Here is a 13635-nt window from a genome sequence, read left to right as displayed (position 1 = left end):
TTCATGTATTTCTTCTATTCCAGCAGTACTGGTTCAGTGGGGATCTAATGTTTATTTGTGCTACATGGGATATAATACAATATGTATGATTATATCAAAATATACATGACTCTGATATGACCATCTTAGCACAGACTGAAGTTATAGTAGTACAAATTACAACATTCCTTAGGCCCAGAACAAAGATAAATAAGTGTATGGGTAAAAGCACATTTTTGTTGTATAACACAACCACTCTGGCCTGCCAGGAAAAGAGGAAATGATGCTGCTTTGTTAACAACAATATAGTTAACACTGTAAAAATTTTCAGAATAAAAAAACATTTGGACACAATGAAATTCTTTCTTTCTTCATCAAGTGTAGTGGTTCTATTCCTACTGAATCCTCTGCTCAGCTCCAGATATGATCCTTTTATCATATGTTTCCTCTTACTGTATTTTCTCCTGTACAGTTCATTCATTTTCTGGAAGGTAGATGGAAAACACCAACCTCCTTTCTTCTCACTTCAGAGGCGCCTCATGCTGCTTTTCCTCTTATGCTGATCAGCTCCAGAAATAACCCTGCAGAGCCATCGCTTGGCTTTGATTCCAGAAATCCCTCTTCCTTCTCCACCCTGTCCTTTCTGGTTTCTCTACCTTCTTCTCTCCACAGACATCAGACTAAACCAGTCTGTTTCCTTTCCTTATCTGGTGTTATTCTGATTGCATAAACATCACCTTGCACTCCTTTTTTCCTTCTCAGCTCTGAGATTACTTCCCCCCATCCTGTCATGAGCCAAATGATAATTTCCTTCTGCAGCTTGCTCTCTTCTTTGCAAAGGCTCCCCTGTTGCATATTGTAGCCTGCCAGTTAAGAGTGGCTTAACACTTCTCTTTACTCATTGTTATTTAACCAAAAGTCTACTGGGTGATAGTAAGAAAATGGAAGGTATTTTAAATGTCTTTTATAGGCTTGACTGCTTTCCAAGACCTGCAGTTTAAAATGAGAAGCCAGTCAGAGAAGAAAAAACTACTTTCAGAAAGTTCTTAAAAATCAAGATGTAACAGTTTTTAGAAGTATAGTTTTGTTTGTAGCAAAGACGTCTTTCAAAAGACGACTATGAAAAAGCCTAAGGTTCATATAAGCCCAAGGCATCAAGCAGAAAATGCAAACAGAAGTTTCACTTTGCCAAGTAGAAAGCTGGAAGCACTGTATACACAAATGTTGAAGAGTTTAGTGTTTATGAGAGAAAATGGAGTGATTATTGCTGATGCGTGAATGTTGCTGACATAATTTCCATCAGCAACAGCCCTTGAAACTCAGTTGTATGGGAGTGCAGTTACCTTTCCTGTATCAGAAGGTACTGGAATACAGGAGTTATTGGGTCACACAGTTCATAGACAGACATGGACAAGCAAAAAGCTATAGGGGAAATCTTGGACACTTATATGAGCCAAAATATCCCCATTTTTCAAACTACTGTATGAATGAATATGTTATAAATTTTGCTCGTTATAATGTATACATAATACTCTATTTGCCTGATGTTAATGTTTCACGGTGTGTCAAAAAATTACTGAAGAAATTGTGGCTTCTATGTAGCAAAGAAGGGTTTATTTAGTATATACATTCAAGAAAACAACAGGCACTTAGGAGATTATATACTAGCTGATTGTTTTGTTTGTGTTGTGAATTTGATAAAACAACATGAACTATGCAGATGATGAGATGTAATGTCCTTCAATATTGTTCTTTTACAGCACTTGAATATTTCATGTTCCATTGTCTGTATCTGAAAGAATCTCTGCCCTCCATAATGGTGGGCAGATGCCCAGGTCAGGTGCTTAATTTGGCAAAACCTAATGATTTAACTCGACAAAACCTAAGGATTTTTCTTGAAGCCTTCCATCAGTCATGGTGCAATTAATCTATTAGACACGGATTAATCAGAAATCAGTGATTTATATATTATTGCCTCTCTCAATGAAACCAAGCCTCCACAGCTCAACAGAATCTCTTCAAATTAAACGTTCAACAGGTCAAAGAAATATGCAACTAACAAGTCAGATCTTTGATTGAATTGGTTTATTTAGCACTGGTAAATCATCAGTTTAAAATTTTGAAGTGGAAATAAAACTCTTCCGTTTTAAGTGGTCTGTTTCAATTAGATAATGTCAAACCCAACTGGTAGAGCATAGGCACAGCTGATAGAACTTGTCTGCAGACATACATAGGTCAAAGCAGAGGGCTCTGACTCCTAAGTGGGATCTGCTTGGCTCATTCAGGTTGTGTGCAGCTCAGTGATTTTAGGCATCTTCTGAGGCTTACAGGAGCTCTGTGGGCAGCTTGACCATCTGTGCAGGGTGTCCCGTGTGTCAGGCAGAGCACTCACCCTTCCAAACACAGGTTTTTGTTTGGTCGCCCAGTGAATGAGGCTCATGGTGCTGAGTCATAGGGCAGGAGAATGGAGGCAGTGAAAGTGTGACAGCCGTCATCACCCGGGACGGCTGCCAGGGAGGGATGAGGGGTGTTCCCAGCAGTTCTTCTCTAAGCTGTGAACTCCCTCCCCTCTCCCCAGCCTTGCAGTTCGTCCCCCTTCTGTCTGCAGCTGATCAGGGAGTGTCCAGAGGTGGCTAGTACCTGTGGTGTTGTAGCCATGAGGCGTGGGGACCTTTAGGAAAGCCTCATTCATTAGCTGTGAGGTTGGACAAATCTGTAAACATTTACCAGCTAGCTTATACAGCTTTATATAAAGCCAAACAAGACACTGGCAATTTTGTTACATAGTTAGACAACAAAAAAAGGGAGACATTGTGGCCTTAATTATTCAAGCTAATCCTTCAAGGAAATGAGTAGGATACTGGAGGGCACAGGTCATTCACATTACTAGAAATGAAAAGTAGATTTAAGTTTCCTGGTGCAGCCAAGTTAACAGTACAGCACTTTGATAATTTACACTGGACAAGTTGGGAAAAACCAAAATTAAAGCTCATTTTGACAGAAGAGCTGTATATTTTCTAGAAAGGGGCAACACAAAGAAAAATCCTGCATAGAAACAGGATCTATGTCTTTTTCCTGCTTTGCATTTGAATGGACACAAATCATGCAATTTGCATGAAACATGGTAAGAGGCTAAATGTCACTTGCTATATCAATTTCAGAAGAGTCTGGAATTGGAGTGAAACACCCAAGATAAAAAATATTTGGGTAATACTGTAGGACTGAAATAACCATAACTTAGAACAGAATAATTTTACTGTAGTACCAAAATTGTTTAATACCAACGTGGATAAAAAAATCTTTGTCATTAAGGTCTAAAATCTGCGGATACCAACCCATTTATATACATGACATTTAGCTCAGGAGAACTTTTACCAGACTTTTTGATCTGCTAACTTCTTTTTCAGTATGGAAGAGAGAGGGCAGGATGACATGAAGCTGAAGCAAATGTCTAATAGCTACACAACAGCCAGAAAAGAAATGGCCCTGGAAAGGTCTAGAGTATGATTCTGAATCTGAGCATCCTGCAGCTGTTACTCCCTGCTGGGGTTTCAGCACAGCTCACATGGCAAACTGGAGACACTGACTTAGCAGGATTTTATGGGCATGGGCAATGAGATGTGGATGAGCTTTGCTGGACTGTGGCCCATACAGCAAAAGATGCTGGGTGAAACAAATGCAGAAAGATACCGCCAATGTATAAATTTGGCTTGAGTATGCTTATTACATTAACCTTGTAACTGTGCCAGCAGAAAAAAAATTGCATTGGATCCTTTTGGATAAGTTTTGGATTTGTAAATCTGGTGTACACAAATTGTCAGAAATAGATTCCACTTACTGTAGGTGGGCTGCAGGTATTTTTAAAGAGCTCAGCACAATACCCACAGATGCATGACAGTCACGGGTGTTCAGTCCCCTCTAGATGGAAATGCCTTGAACTATGAAACTCCTATCACTTTCATTTTGAGGCTGTTTGGTATGAATGCCAACATAATTCACCTGTAGGAGCTTTTTCTTTATCTGCTATCTTGCCCATCCCATAAAACATTATGGCAAAAGGAGAAACAAGGCATCTGGCCTATGGCATCAAATACAGAATAATGAGCTGAGAAGCCCAGGGAAATGCAGTCTTTGTTCTTCCCCTACCAGATTCCCTCAATGATTTCATACTGAACTATCTGTGTCTGCATTTTTCTGCCTTTTGGATAAATATTATCTCAGTTTACCTCAGCAATATGGTATGTAGCTTCAGTTCCCCATATTTTCAAATGCTGTTGGGGATTTGAGTACTGGTGCTGTGTAATTCAGAAGAAAGGAGACCATCTTTTCGTATAGCAACTTCCAGGTGGGCCACTTACTAGAAACAATCCAATTCCTTAGTAAGTAAAGAAAAATAGAAAAGCTAGAGAAAATAACTATGAGAAACATGCAGAGCAACAGTAACACGGTGGATTTCTGCTGAGAAGGAGAGACTTTTGAAAGATTCAGGGCTATGGTTAGAAAGATTCAGGGTTATGGTTAGAAAGATTCAGGGTTATGGTTCCCCATTTGGCTGAGGAAACCTCACCTGCCCATCTTTGAAAGAGGCTGGAGCCTGGGCGTGATCAACCTTCACTATCAGAAGCAAAACAACTAGAACTGCAAGGTTTTTAGCATATCATTACAAATACAAACCCGGGCCTATTCTGATGGAAAAATCTTCCTTAGGAATGTGAATTGTTTTGGGCAAAATAATCAGGCTTCTTTCCTGGCAGGGATACTATTTGCATCAAAAATTAGTGTCATCCGCCCACTCGGTTTCCAGCTCAAAGCCAGGCATTTCATTAGCGAAGTGAGAACAGAGATGCTTGGCTGGAGCGGCTCCGGCAAACAATCCTGCCAGGACCGGCAGAAAGGTGGGAGAACTGCGTGCTCCCGCGGGCGCCAGGGTCAGGAGCTCCACTCTGCTCCAGAAAAGAACTGAGGGCGTCTCATTCCTGCCTGGGAAAGGGAAACAGTGCAAGGGCAAAGGACCCAGCCCAGAGAGCGGGATAAGCCCCTCTTTCCCAGCAGGGAGGCCTTGGGGGCTGCTGTGCGTGTGCAAGAGCCGTGGGTGCTGATAGCACGAGTGGAGAGATGTGCGGGGCCGAGCCGCGGGTGTGGAGCCCGGCCTGCAGCGCCACGCGTGTGCCCGTGGGAGCCAGGGGAAGGGGCACCCCGAAGGAGCCCCGTACACCCACAGCCGTGCCAGCGCACAGTGCGCAGGCTGGCCGTGTGTGCCGAGCCTCCGCGGGCGAGCGGCGTGAGGAGAACCGTGTGCGCACGGCGGGAAGCGCCGGGCGTGTGTCCGCACAGCGAACAGGTGTGCGCGCAGAGACGGCGCTCCAGGGTGTGTGTGTGTGTGTGTGTGTATGTGGGTGTGTGCACAGGAGGCCGTGTCCCCGTGTATGTGTGTGTGTGCAGGGGTACGCGGAGCACGGGCTGCGCAGAGGAGCCGTGTCCCCATGTGTGTGTATGTGTGTGTGCAGGGGCTGCGCACAGCAGCCGTGTCCCCGCGCTGTGTGTGTGTGTGTGTGTGTGTGTGCAGGGGCTGCGCACAGCAGCCGTGTCCCCATGCTGTGTGTGTGTATGTGTGTGTGCAGGGGCTGCGCACAGCAGCCGTGTCCCCGCGCTGTGTGTGTGTGTATGTGTGTGTGCAGGGGCTGCGCACAGCAGCCGTGTCCCCGCGCTGTGTGTGTGTGTGTGTGTGTGTGTGCAGGGGCTGCGCACAGCAGCCGTGTCCCCATGCTGTGTGTGTGTATGTGTGTGTGCAGGGGCTGCGCACAGCAGCCGTGTCCCCGCGCTGTGTGTATGTGTGTGTGTATGTATGTGTGCAGGGGCTGCGCACAGCAGCCGTGTCCCCATGCTGTGTGTGTGTGTGTGTGTGTATGTGTATGTGTGTGTGCAGAGGCTGCGCACAGCAGCCGTGTCCCCGCGCTGTGTGTGTATGTGTGCAGGGGCTGCGCACAGCAGCCGTGTCCCCATGCTGTGTGTGTGTGTGTGTGTGTGTGCAGGGGCTGTGCACAGCAGCCGTGTCCCCGCGCTGTGTGTGTGTGTATGTGTGTGTGCAGGGGCTGCGCACAGCAGCCGTGTCCCCGCGCTGTGTGTGTGTGTATGTGTGTGTGCAGGGGCTGCGCACAGCAGCCGTGTCCCCGCGCTGTGTGTGTGTATGTGTGTATGTGTGTGTGCAGGGGCTGCGCACAGCAGCCGTGTCCCCGCGCTGTGTGTGTGTGTGTGTGCAGGGGCTGTGCACAGCAGCCGTGTCCCCGCGCTGTGTGTGTGTATGTGTGTGTGTGTATGTGTGTGTGCAGGGGCTGCGCACAGCAGCCGTGTCCCCATGCTGTGTGTGTGTGTGTATGTGTGTGTGCAGGGGCTGCGCACAGCAGCCGTGTCCCCGCGCTGTGTGTGTGTGTATGTGTGTGTGCAGGGGCTGCGCACAGCAGCCGTGTCCCCGCGCTGTGTGTGTGTATGTGTGTGTGTGTATGTGTGTGTGCAGGGGCTGCGCACAGCAGCCGTGTCCCCGCGCTGTGTGTGTGTGTGTGTGTGCAGGGGCTGTGCACAGCAGCCGTGTCCCCGCGCTGTGTGTGTGTGTATGTGTGTGTGCAGGGGCTGTGCACAGGAGCTGTGTCCCCGGAGCAGCGCGGCACCCCGCCGTTCCCGGCGCTGCCCGGGGCGGGCCCGTGGCGCAGTGCGGCTGCCGCGGGCGGAGGCGCGGGGCCGGGCGGGGGCCGCTGACCGGGGCCGTGGCCGCGCCCGCCGCTGGCTGAGTGACAGCGCTCCCCGCCCAGGAGCTGGAAGGGCCGGGCCGGAGCGGGGCGGGAGGAGGAGGAGGAGGAGGAGGAGCGGTGCGAACCTCCCTGCCCTGCCGCGGCTCCTACCTATTCATTCAGTCACCTAAAATGGCTGGAGAGAGGAGGTTTCGGAGCAGGAGGAGGAGGTGAGGGGCAGCCGCAGCAGTGCCCCGCGGCCCGGCGGAGCTCCCGGCGGGGCTGTGGCCGCCCCTGGCCCCCAGCACCATGTCGGCCGGCCCGGACGAGAGCTCGGTGCGGGTGGCGGTCAGGTAAGCGCGGCTCCCGGGGGCGGGATCCCGGCGCCCACCGGCCTGGGGACGGCAGCCGGGAACATCTTCCCTGCGGAGACGGGATCGCCTCTCCTCGGCGCCTGCCGAGCCTCTGCTCCCTCACAGTAGCAGGGAATAGCCAAAGGAGAGGGGGGAAACCCTCCCACCATTCCGAGGTCTTTCTCAGTCATTTCTCTCTAATTTTGAGCGGTGACCCTAAAAATACTCCGACTAATTATAGCCCGGTGCTGCTAGTGCTTACTCATGGAAGCAGAGCAGCCCCTGGACTGTGGCGGTGCATCACGGAGCTTTACCAGAGTGGATCCTGGCACAGTGATATTTTTAGAAAGATAAAGGCTTTTATCCCGCGGAGGCTGTGTCTAACCTCACATACCAGAGGGATGGACTCCCATAAGGCTGCTCACGGTACACAGGAATTAGGTGTACGTGGAAGTCATGATGGGAGGGGTAAAGCTTAAAGAATTTTAAAGCATCAGTTAATTCAAATTGCTCGTTAATCAGAGATAAAAATCTGCTATTCATTAGTGAGCTCTTGTCTCTTCTCGGTTTTCTATGTGAAAATATAAAAACAATTTTATTGTTTGAAGAGCTTCCAGTTTAGCCCGTGGATGCTTCAGTTTCAAGATGTCTTTACATGATTGAAGCAAGAGGAGAAATACATGTACATGTGCAAATATCTACGTCTGTTTATGTATATGTAGGTCAATATTTGGGGTTTAATTGTGATACTGTCTGTTGATTTATTTCTTTACTTCGAAGAAGTTTCTTTATGCTGACACACTTGGAGTATGACAACACAAGAAATCAGTCCTTAGGGGAAGGTCTGTTTGTTTCAGCGGCTCCTTGGACGGTCTTGCATTAGAGAATTCGAGGGTTGCTCAGGAAGATGAAGAGGGTGATTTCTGAGGGTTTTTTTTGTTTTCTCTGAAGGATGTAGAAATAAGTGATGTTACTGCGTGCTAGTGTTGGTACAGGGTTGTAGGGGGAAGGGTGCCATAGCATTTTCAGTAAACAGAGAAGCACCACCCCTGCATGGTAACATGGGGTGTATGCTGCAGTTGTTCATTAAAGTCTGATTGCAGCAGCATTTTCTGTTGGGAGAGATGCTTTTGTGAGTGCTATTGTTGAAGCATTTTTCACATAATGTTCAGGGAGGTACTGCTCTAAAGCATAATTAGGCTGTATTTTTAAAAAAGGAAAATATGAGATAGGTGTGATCATAAAAATAGGGCGTGTTACAGGTTTACAGACTGCTCTCGTTTCATTTGAAGAAAATATTAAATGTGTACTGAGCCAAAATAAATAGTGATGTAAAAGTTCATTTACAAATACAGAGGTTTGTTGCAGCTTGGAATTAAATAAAAAACCTACTGGTAGAAGTACATTTATAATTGTAGGTGTGTGATGAATAGATTAGGAGTAATACATGGTAAAGAATTTGTAGAAGTGAATTAAAGTTACCCAGCTGTAGTTCTTTACAACAAATCCCTTATTTGTTGTTATAAGCTATATTTCTGCAGTATAATTGTCTAACTAACATTTTGTGCCTGAGTGCAGTTCACTATAATGAAGGATTGCATTTTTCCTCCTGCTTTCTTCCTTTTGACAAATTAACTATTCATCTACCAGATTTCCCCCTCTCTGTTTAGCATTCATGAACAAAAGCATGCACAACAATTGTTTTTGCACCAGTAGCTCTTTGTAGTTGGTTTTCTTTTATTTCTGATTGTATATTTTGTGCAGTCCTGTAATTCAACTGATTTTGCATCCCAGTGTGTATTGGTGCCATGCTGTACTGTGCATTATGACTATTACATTCTGTTTCCTTGTTGGTTTTGCTCTTCAGCTCTTTTTGGCAGCTTGAGCTTAGTTCAGTGATGATCTCCACAGTTGTGATGAATTAGTTGTTGTGTTTTGTATGTATGTATGTTTCTGAACAAGGCTTGCTCTACAGCTGGACCAGCTTTTAGTTTGCAACTCCCATGGCTGCAAGATATACTGCAAAGGCATGAATTTGCTTAGACTTTAAACGTAGGTTACAGAATAGACATCACTGAAATTGTTTAGCAAATTGTTTTTCCAGAACCTGGTTGTCTCACCTAATTGTATCCAGCAGGAATGAAAAATACTTCGTTCTTTCCAATTAGCACCAGCTTTAAGCTATCATCTTGTATGCTAATTGCTCCCTATTTTCTTCAGTGTAATAATGGGTTTGTGACTGATGAGTTCCAGTTTAGTGAAGCATGAAAGCTGAAAATAGTTTGGCAGATAATCCAGTAACTAATGTTAAATTCTCCAATTAAGAAAACATATTTCTCTAGCCACCCACCACTGAAAGACTTGTGGACTTTGTGGATGATGGTGTGCAACTTTGGCAAAGAGCTTTGCTTTCTGTGTGACTGCGTGTCTGTTTTCAGATACAGTCCCCATGATAGAAAACAGTCATCTAATTAGAGAACTTGCTTTTAAATGTGAAAAACTATCATTTTTTTAAGTCTAATAGTTTTGTCTTGCTTTTTTGTCTTTTCAACATGTGAAGACTAACTTTTGATAAGAAGGATATGAAATGTTATCAGCATCATAGGCAACTGTTTCAAGTTCACAAAAGGATGTCGATTACAGTTTCTAATTCTTGTCTCTTGCCACTTTAGTGTCTCTTGCCACTTATGTTGGTGTCTGCCAACATAATACGGTGTGTAGGTTTCTGGCATGTTGAGCAGAGGAGGTTCTCACCTAAGATTTAGATCAACAGCCAGCAGTCTAGGTCTGTAACTGCACCTCAGAGGTGTTGTATGACCCATGGAAGGGGCTGGATGGGGTCACTGCATTCAGAAGTGTGCAGTTACCTTTTACCCTTTGGCCAACCAGACCTGAGCTGGGTCACAGGAACTGAACTGGCTCCAAGAGTTAGTGCCTGTCCTTGCTCCATGTGGCTTGGGGCCTTCCTGTTGGGATGTTCTAGCAGTGATCTGAGAAGACAAAGTTGCATTTTTGGATACATATTAAACAAAGGAACTTCTGGAGGATGGTAATGTTTGGGTAGGTCTAACCGAAGCCTTGTGTGGAGGACTGTATTTGATAAAGCATGGAAGGGTGTCTTTTATGTCTTCTCCATAACAGGATCCATATAACAATGTAGAACATGGAAGGAAATGTCTGTCTTCTACCCTTCAAAGGTGAAAGATGCCCTTGATCCACTCTGAGTCAGTGGAGGCCCTGGATTTATAGATGATAAGCTTCAGTATTGATTTGTTAGAGATGCTGTATTACGACAGAAGAAGAAATAAGCACAGTGTGAAAAGGTGAATTGCTGTACAAGCTGACCACTAGTCAAGAGAAGATGGTCACTCTGACATGCTTGGGTGACACCTCAGCTGGAGTGGGCAATAAAAGGACATGTAGTACCAGTTGCTGAAGCTGAAGAAGAGCTTTGGCATTGGGGATGTTCTTTTGGAAGATGGGGGCCAGTTGAAACTGTGTTAATGGGCAGAACACAAAGAAGCTTCAGGGGACGGCATTTTATAATCAGGCATGTTTAAAGCTGTAAAGAGCAGAGTGAAAGTTTCTACTTTTCATCATCCTAGGTACATCTGTGTCTATTTTCCCTCTTCCCTGCTTTGGCAGAAGTGCCTCACTGGTACTGCTTCATCTCCTGTGGCTGACATCTGCTTGGTTTCATCCCTCAAGTGAAGAAGAGGAGTGTTGCTACTCTCCTCCTCATGTGTTTAGAGAGGGTCTGGGATCTGGACACCCAGTTCTGCCTTGAGATGGCTAAAAAATTTCCTTTTCATACCCACCCTTGGTGTCTGCAATATGTTGTGATGCTGCTTCACAAAAGTGAAATGTTGATGTTTGCCAGGTGTGGAAGCTGTGTGCAAAATGCAGTGGATCTATTGGTAAACATTTTTAGTAACAGTAGAAGTAATAAGTGCAGCTGATGAACTAGAGCCACACGGCTGCTGTTTCTGGTTTTCCAAAAGGGAGATGAAATATGCTGGAAAAACACATTGGTTCCTAATTCAGGTTACTGGAGATTAGAGCTTTTTACAACTAAAGCTTTATGTGGCACGGTGTTAGGATACAGTGTTGTCTTTTGATTTGGCAACTGGGAAAAGTTCATCCATTGTAACTTTATGCAATTCTTTTCATAGCCTCAGTTCCTGAACTGTGTGATCAGTTGGTTGTCTTATGTAGGGTTTTTTGTTTTTTCCTACTTGACTAGTTTCTCTGAGTTGGTGTTTTTTTTGTTGTTGTTGTTGTTGTTGTTTTTTTTTTTTTTTTTTTTTTTTTTTTTTTATCTCCCCATATGGAATCTGCTGTTTGTTGTTATGCCTCCCTCTACCTTTCCACATTTTAGCATTCGTCTTTTTTAAGCATTTTCTTTTTAAGCTTTTCTAGTGAGGTTATTTTCCTCTGTGCTAGATCCAGCTACTATTAGATTCACTAGGAAAGAAGGAACTGAGTGAAAGAAAACCTGTCTTTTTTGGACAGGTGTTTTGAAGCACTTTGATGGCAGCTGAGATTGATTTTCTTTCTTGGCTTGCTGTTGTGCAAACAGTTACAGGTGTGTTTAAGCTTCCCACCATGAGTAGATCCTGAGATGCCAGGTGAATGGACATTATGCTGTGGTGTATATTATGAACTCTGGAGATGCATTCTCATAAATTATTCTGTAACTAGATAAACAGCAGCAACACACTACAGTACTATCCATTGGTTCCTTAAAACGAACCAAAGTTCTTATTTTAATAGACAGTAATTATAATCCATTTGTAATCAGCTGTTGTAAAAGTGGGGGTTTTTTTTGGTGAAAATGTGTAACTGTGTTAATGAAGTTCAGCAGCCTGTAAGAACACAATAATGCCCCTCCTTAATGAAAGAGAAATTATCAACAGCATGAAATAGCAAGATGTTGGGAAATAACTCTTCTGCACAGAGTCTGTTAATGGAAAGCTACAAAAGAAATCTTCTTTTGGAAAGCTCCTGTTGCCTATCTTTTTGTTAGTTTTGGTGTTTTTCTTTGCTCTCTGACTTAAACAAACATCCCCTTGTCCTTCTCTGAAACTTTACCCTGCTGGCATGTTTTGCATTTTAGCTAAAGAAAAGACAGGGCACCATCTGCTGCTGAATTAATTCTGGTTTCATAATATCTGCCTCAGTCACCCATTGCTGATATTGCTTGGGGCAGGCTGAAATCTGTGATCTTGCTTTCTAGGAAATAAACTTCCCTTTTCACCACTCGTGTTGTAAACACAAACTCATTCTTGGATGGAGGGGAAAGAAATCCAGCTTGGACCTTTCCATTAATGCCCTAAATCCTTGCCCAAAGATGGGTATCTGAATTTAGGAAGAAAAAAAACAATGAGTGGTGTACCTCCACAATCTGCTCATGCTTTTGGATTAATTATATTTTTAGCTTATTCCTCCCCAAAGTTTGTAGAGGACTTGGGAGTTTACTTTGCTTGGAAAAAAGAATTGAGCTTGTCACTAATTTCCATTTAGTGGTGTTTTCTTTGCTAGTTGTTGGCCTAGACATTCCTTTATTGCTGAACTGAGGGCTTCACATTGTCAGGTTTACTGTGTGACATCTGTACGTTCTTCTGTAGCAGTAGAATGACCCTTGTGCATGGGATCAGGAGAGTCTTGCTCCCTCCCTCTGCTTCCCCTTGATTTCCTTTAAGCCTTTTATAGATTGCCCTTGCTGCCCACTCAAAGATGGCTCTTGGAATTCTTGCTTTCATGTTCTGTTGCCTGACTACTTCTGGTGAAATCAAGCAACTTTAGGTGCTTTTTTTTTTAATTTTAAGGAAAATACAGCAGAATACTAAATATCTGTGGTGGCTAGAGATTTTTTTTTTTTGTTGTTATGCTAAAATTATTTCCATGTAAAACACTTTCGAGAAGTGTCATTTGAACTGGTGAACAAGAAAATTTAATTAGAAATCAAACCAGATCTGAACAAGTCTAGCAAGAGAAACTGAATGAGCTGTGCCTTTTTATTGGGCTCTCTTTCTCTTCTCTTGAATAGTTTTAAGTCTTTGTTCATTTTCTTCCTATGCTGCCTTATTTTACAAAAGTGGTCTGGTTTGATGTGTTTGTTATGGCAACAAGATACAAATGGAGAATATTGAAATGAAAAGGTTAGTGTCACAGCGAGTTTGATGCATAGTGAAACAAAACATTCAAAATGTATCCTAAAATGTGAAAACCTGCTGATTCAGAGTTTATGATTGATTAGCATAAATATTTCCTGAATGGAATCTGAATGGGAATAAAGAGTGAGGAGTGAGTACCATCTATTCCTTTATTCTAGTAGTATCCTCAGCAGATTTGGGTGAGTTGGCCACTGCTGGGATAATTATTTTTCTGTATAAAGAGGTTTTTTTTCCCCTTCAGATCAGTTGACATATGCTCATTGGGACAGTGCACCCTTTAACCATCTTTACATCTTTAAGTCTACCTAACAAAAATGGATGACTTATCCCTTGAGCCTGTTTGCTTTGGAGCTTCAACACAGAAAGCTGAGAGCAACGTGACCTTAGTGAAAGGTTATGATT

At 44.2% G+C, this 13635-nt stretch overlaps 1 protein-coding gene across 9 annotated transcripts in view; it reads left to right on the top strand.

The window, feature by feature from the left end:
* The first annotated feature begins 6828 nt into the window (after positions 1 to 6828).
* The window catches only part of KIF21A (kinesin family member 21A), an 86950-nt gene continuing 80143 nt past the window's right edge, over positions 6829 to 13635 (top strand). For 3 of the 9 annotated variants that reach the window (XM_066318631.1, XM_066318633.1, XM_066318629.1), the window contains exon 1: positions 6829 to 7057. In XM_066318631.1, the coding sequence (XP_066174728.1) occupies positions 7014 to 7057 (44 nt within the window). In that variant the 5' untranslated portion in view covers positions 6829 to 7013. The remainder of the gene's footprint in view (positions 7058 to 13635) is intronic. The other 6 variants (XM_066318634.1, XM_066318635.1, XM_066318632.1 and 3 more) reach the window with 3 other exon arrangements.

The sequence above is a fragment of the Sylvia atricapilla genome, chromosome 5, assembly GCF_009819655.1.
Source record: "Sylvia atricapilla isolate bSylAtr1 chromosome 5, bSylAtr1.pri, whole genome shotgun sequence".
NCBI lineage: Eukaryota > Metazoa > Chordata > Aves > Passeriformes > Sylviidae > Sylvia > Sylvia atricapilla.
The sequence above is the reverse complement of the archived record's forward strand: the minus strand, read 5'-3'. Positions and strand labels throughout refer to the sequence as shown.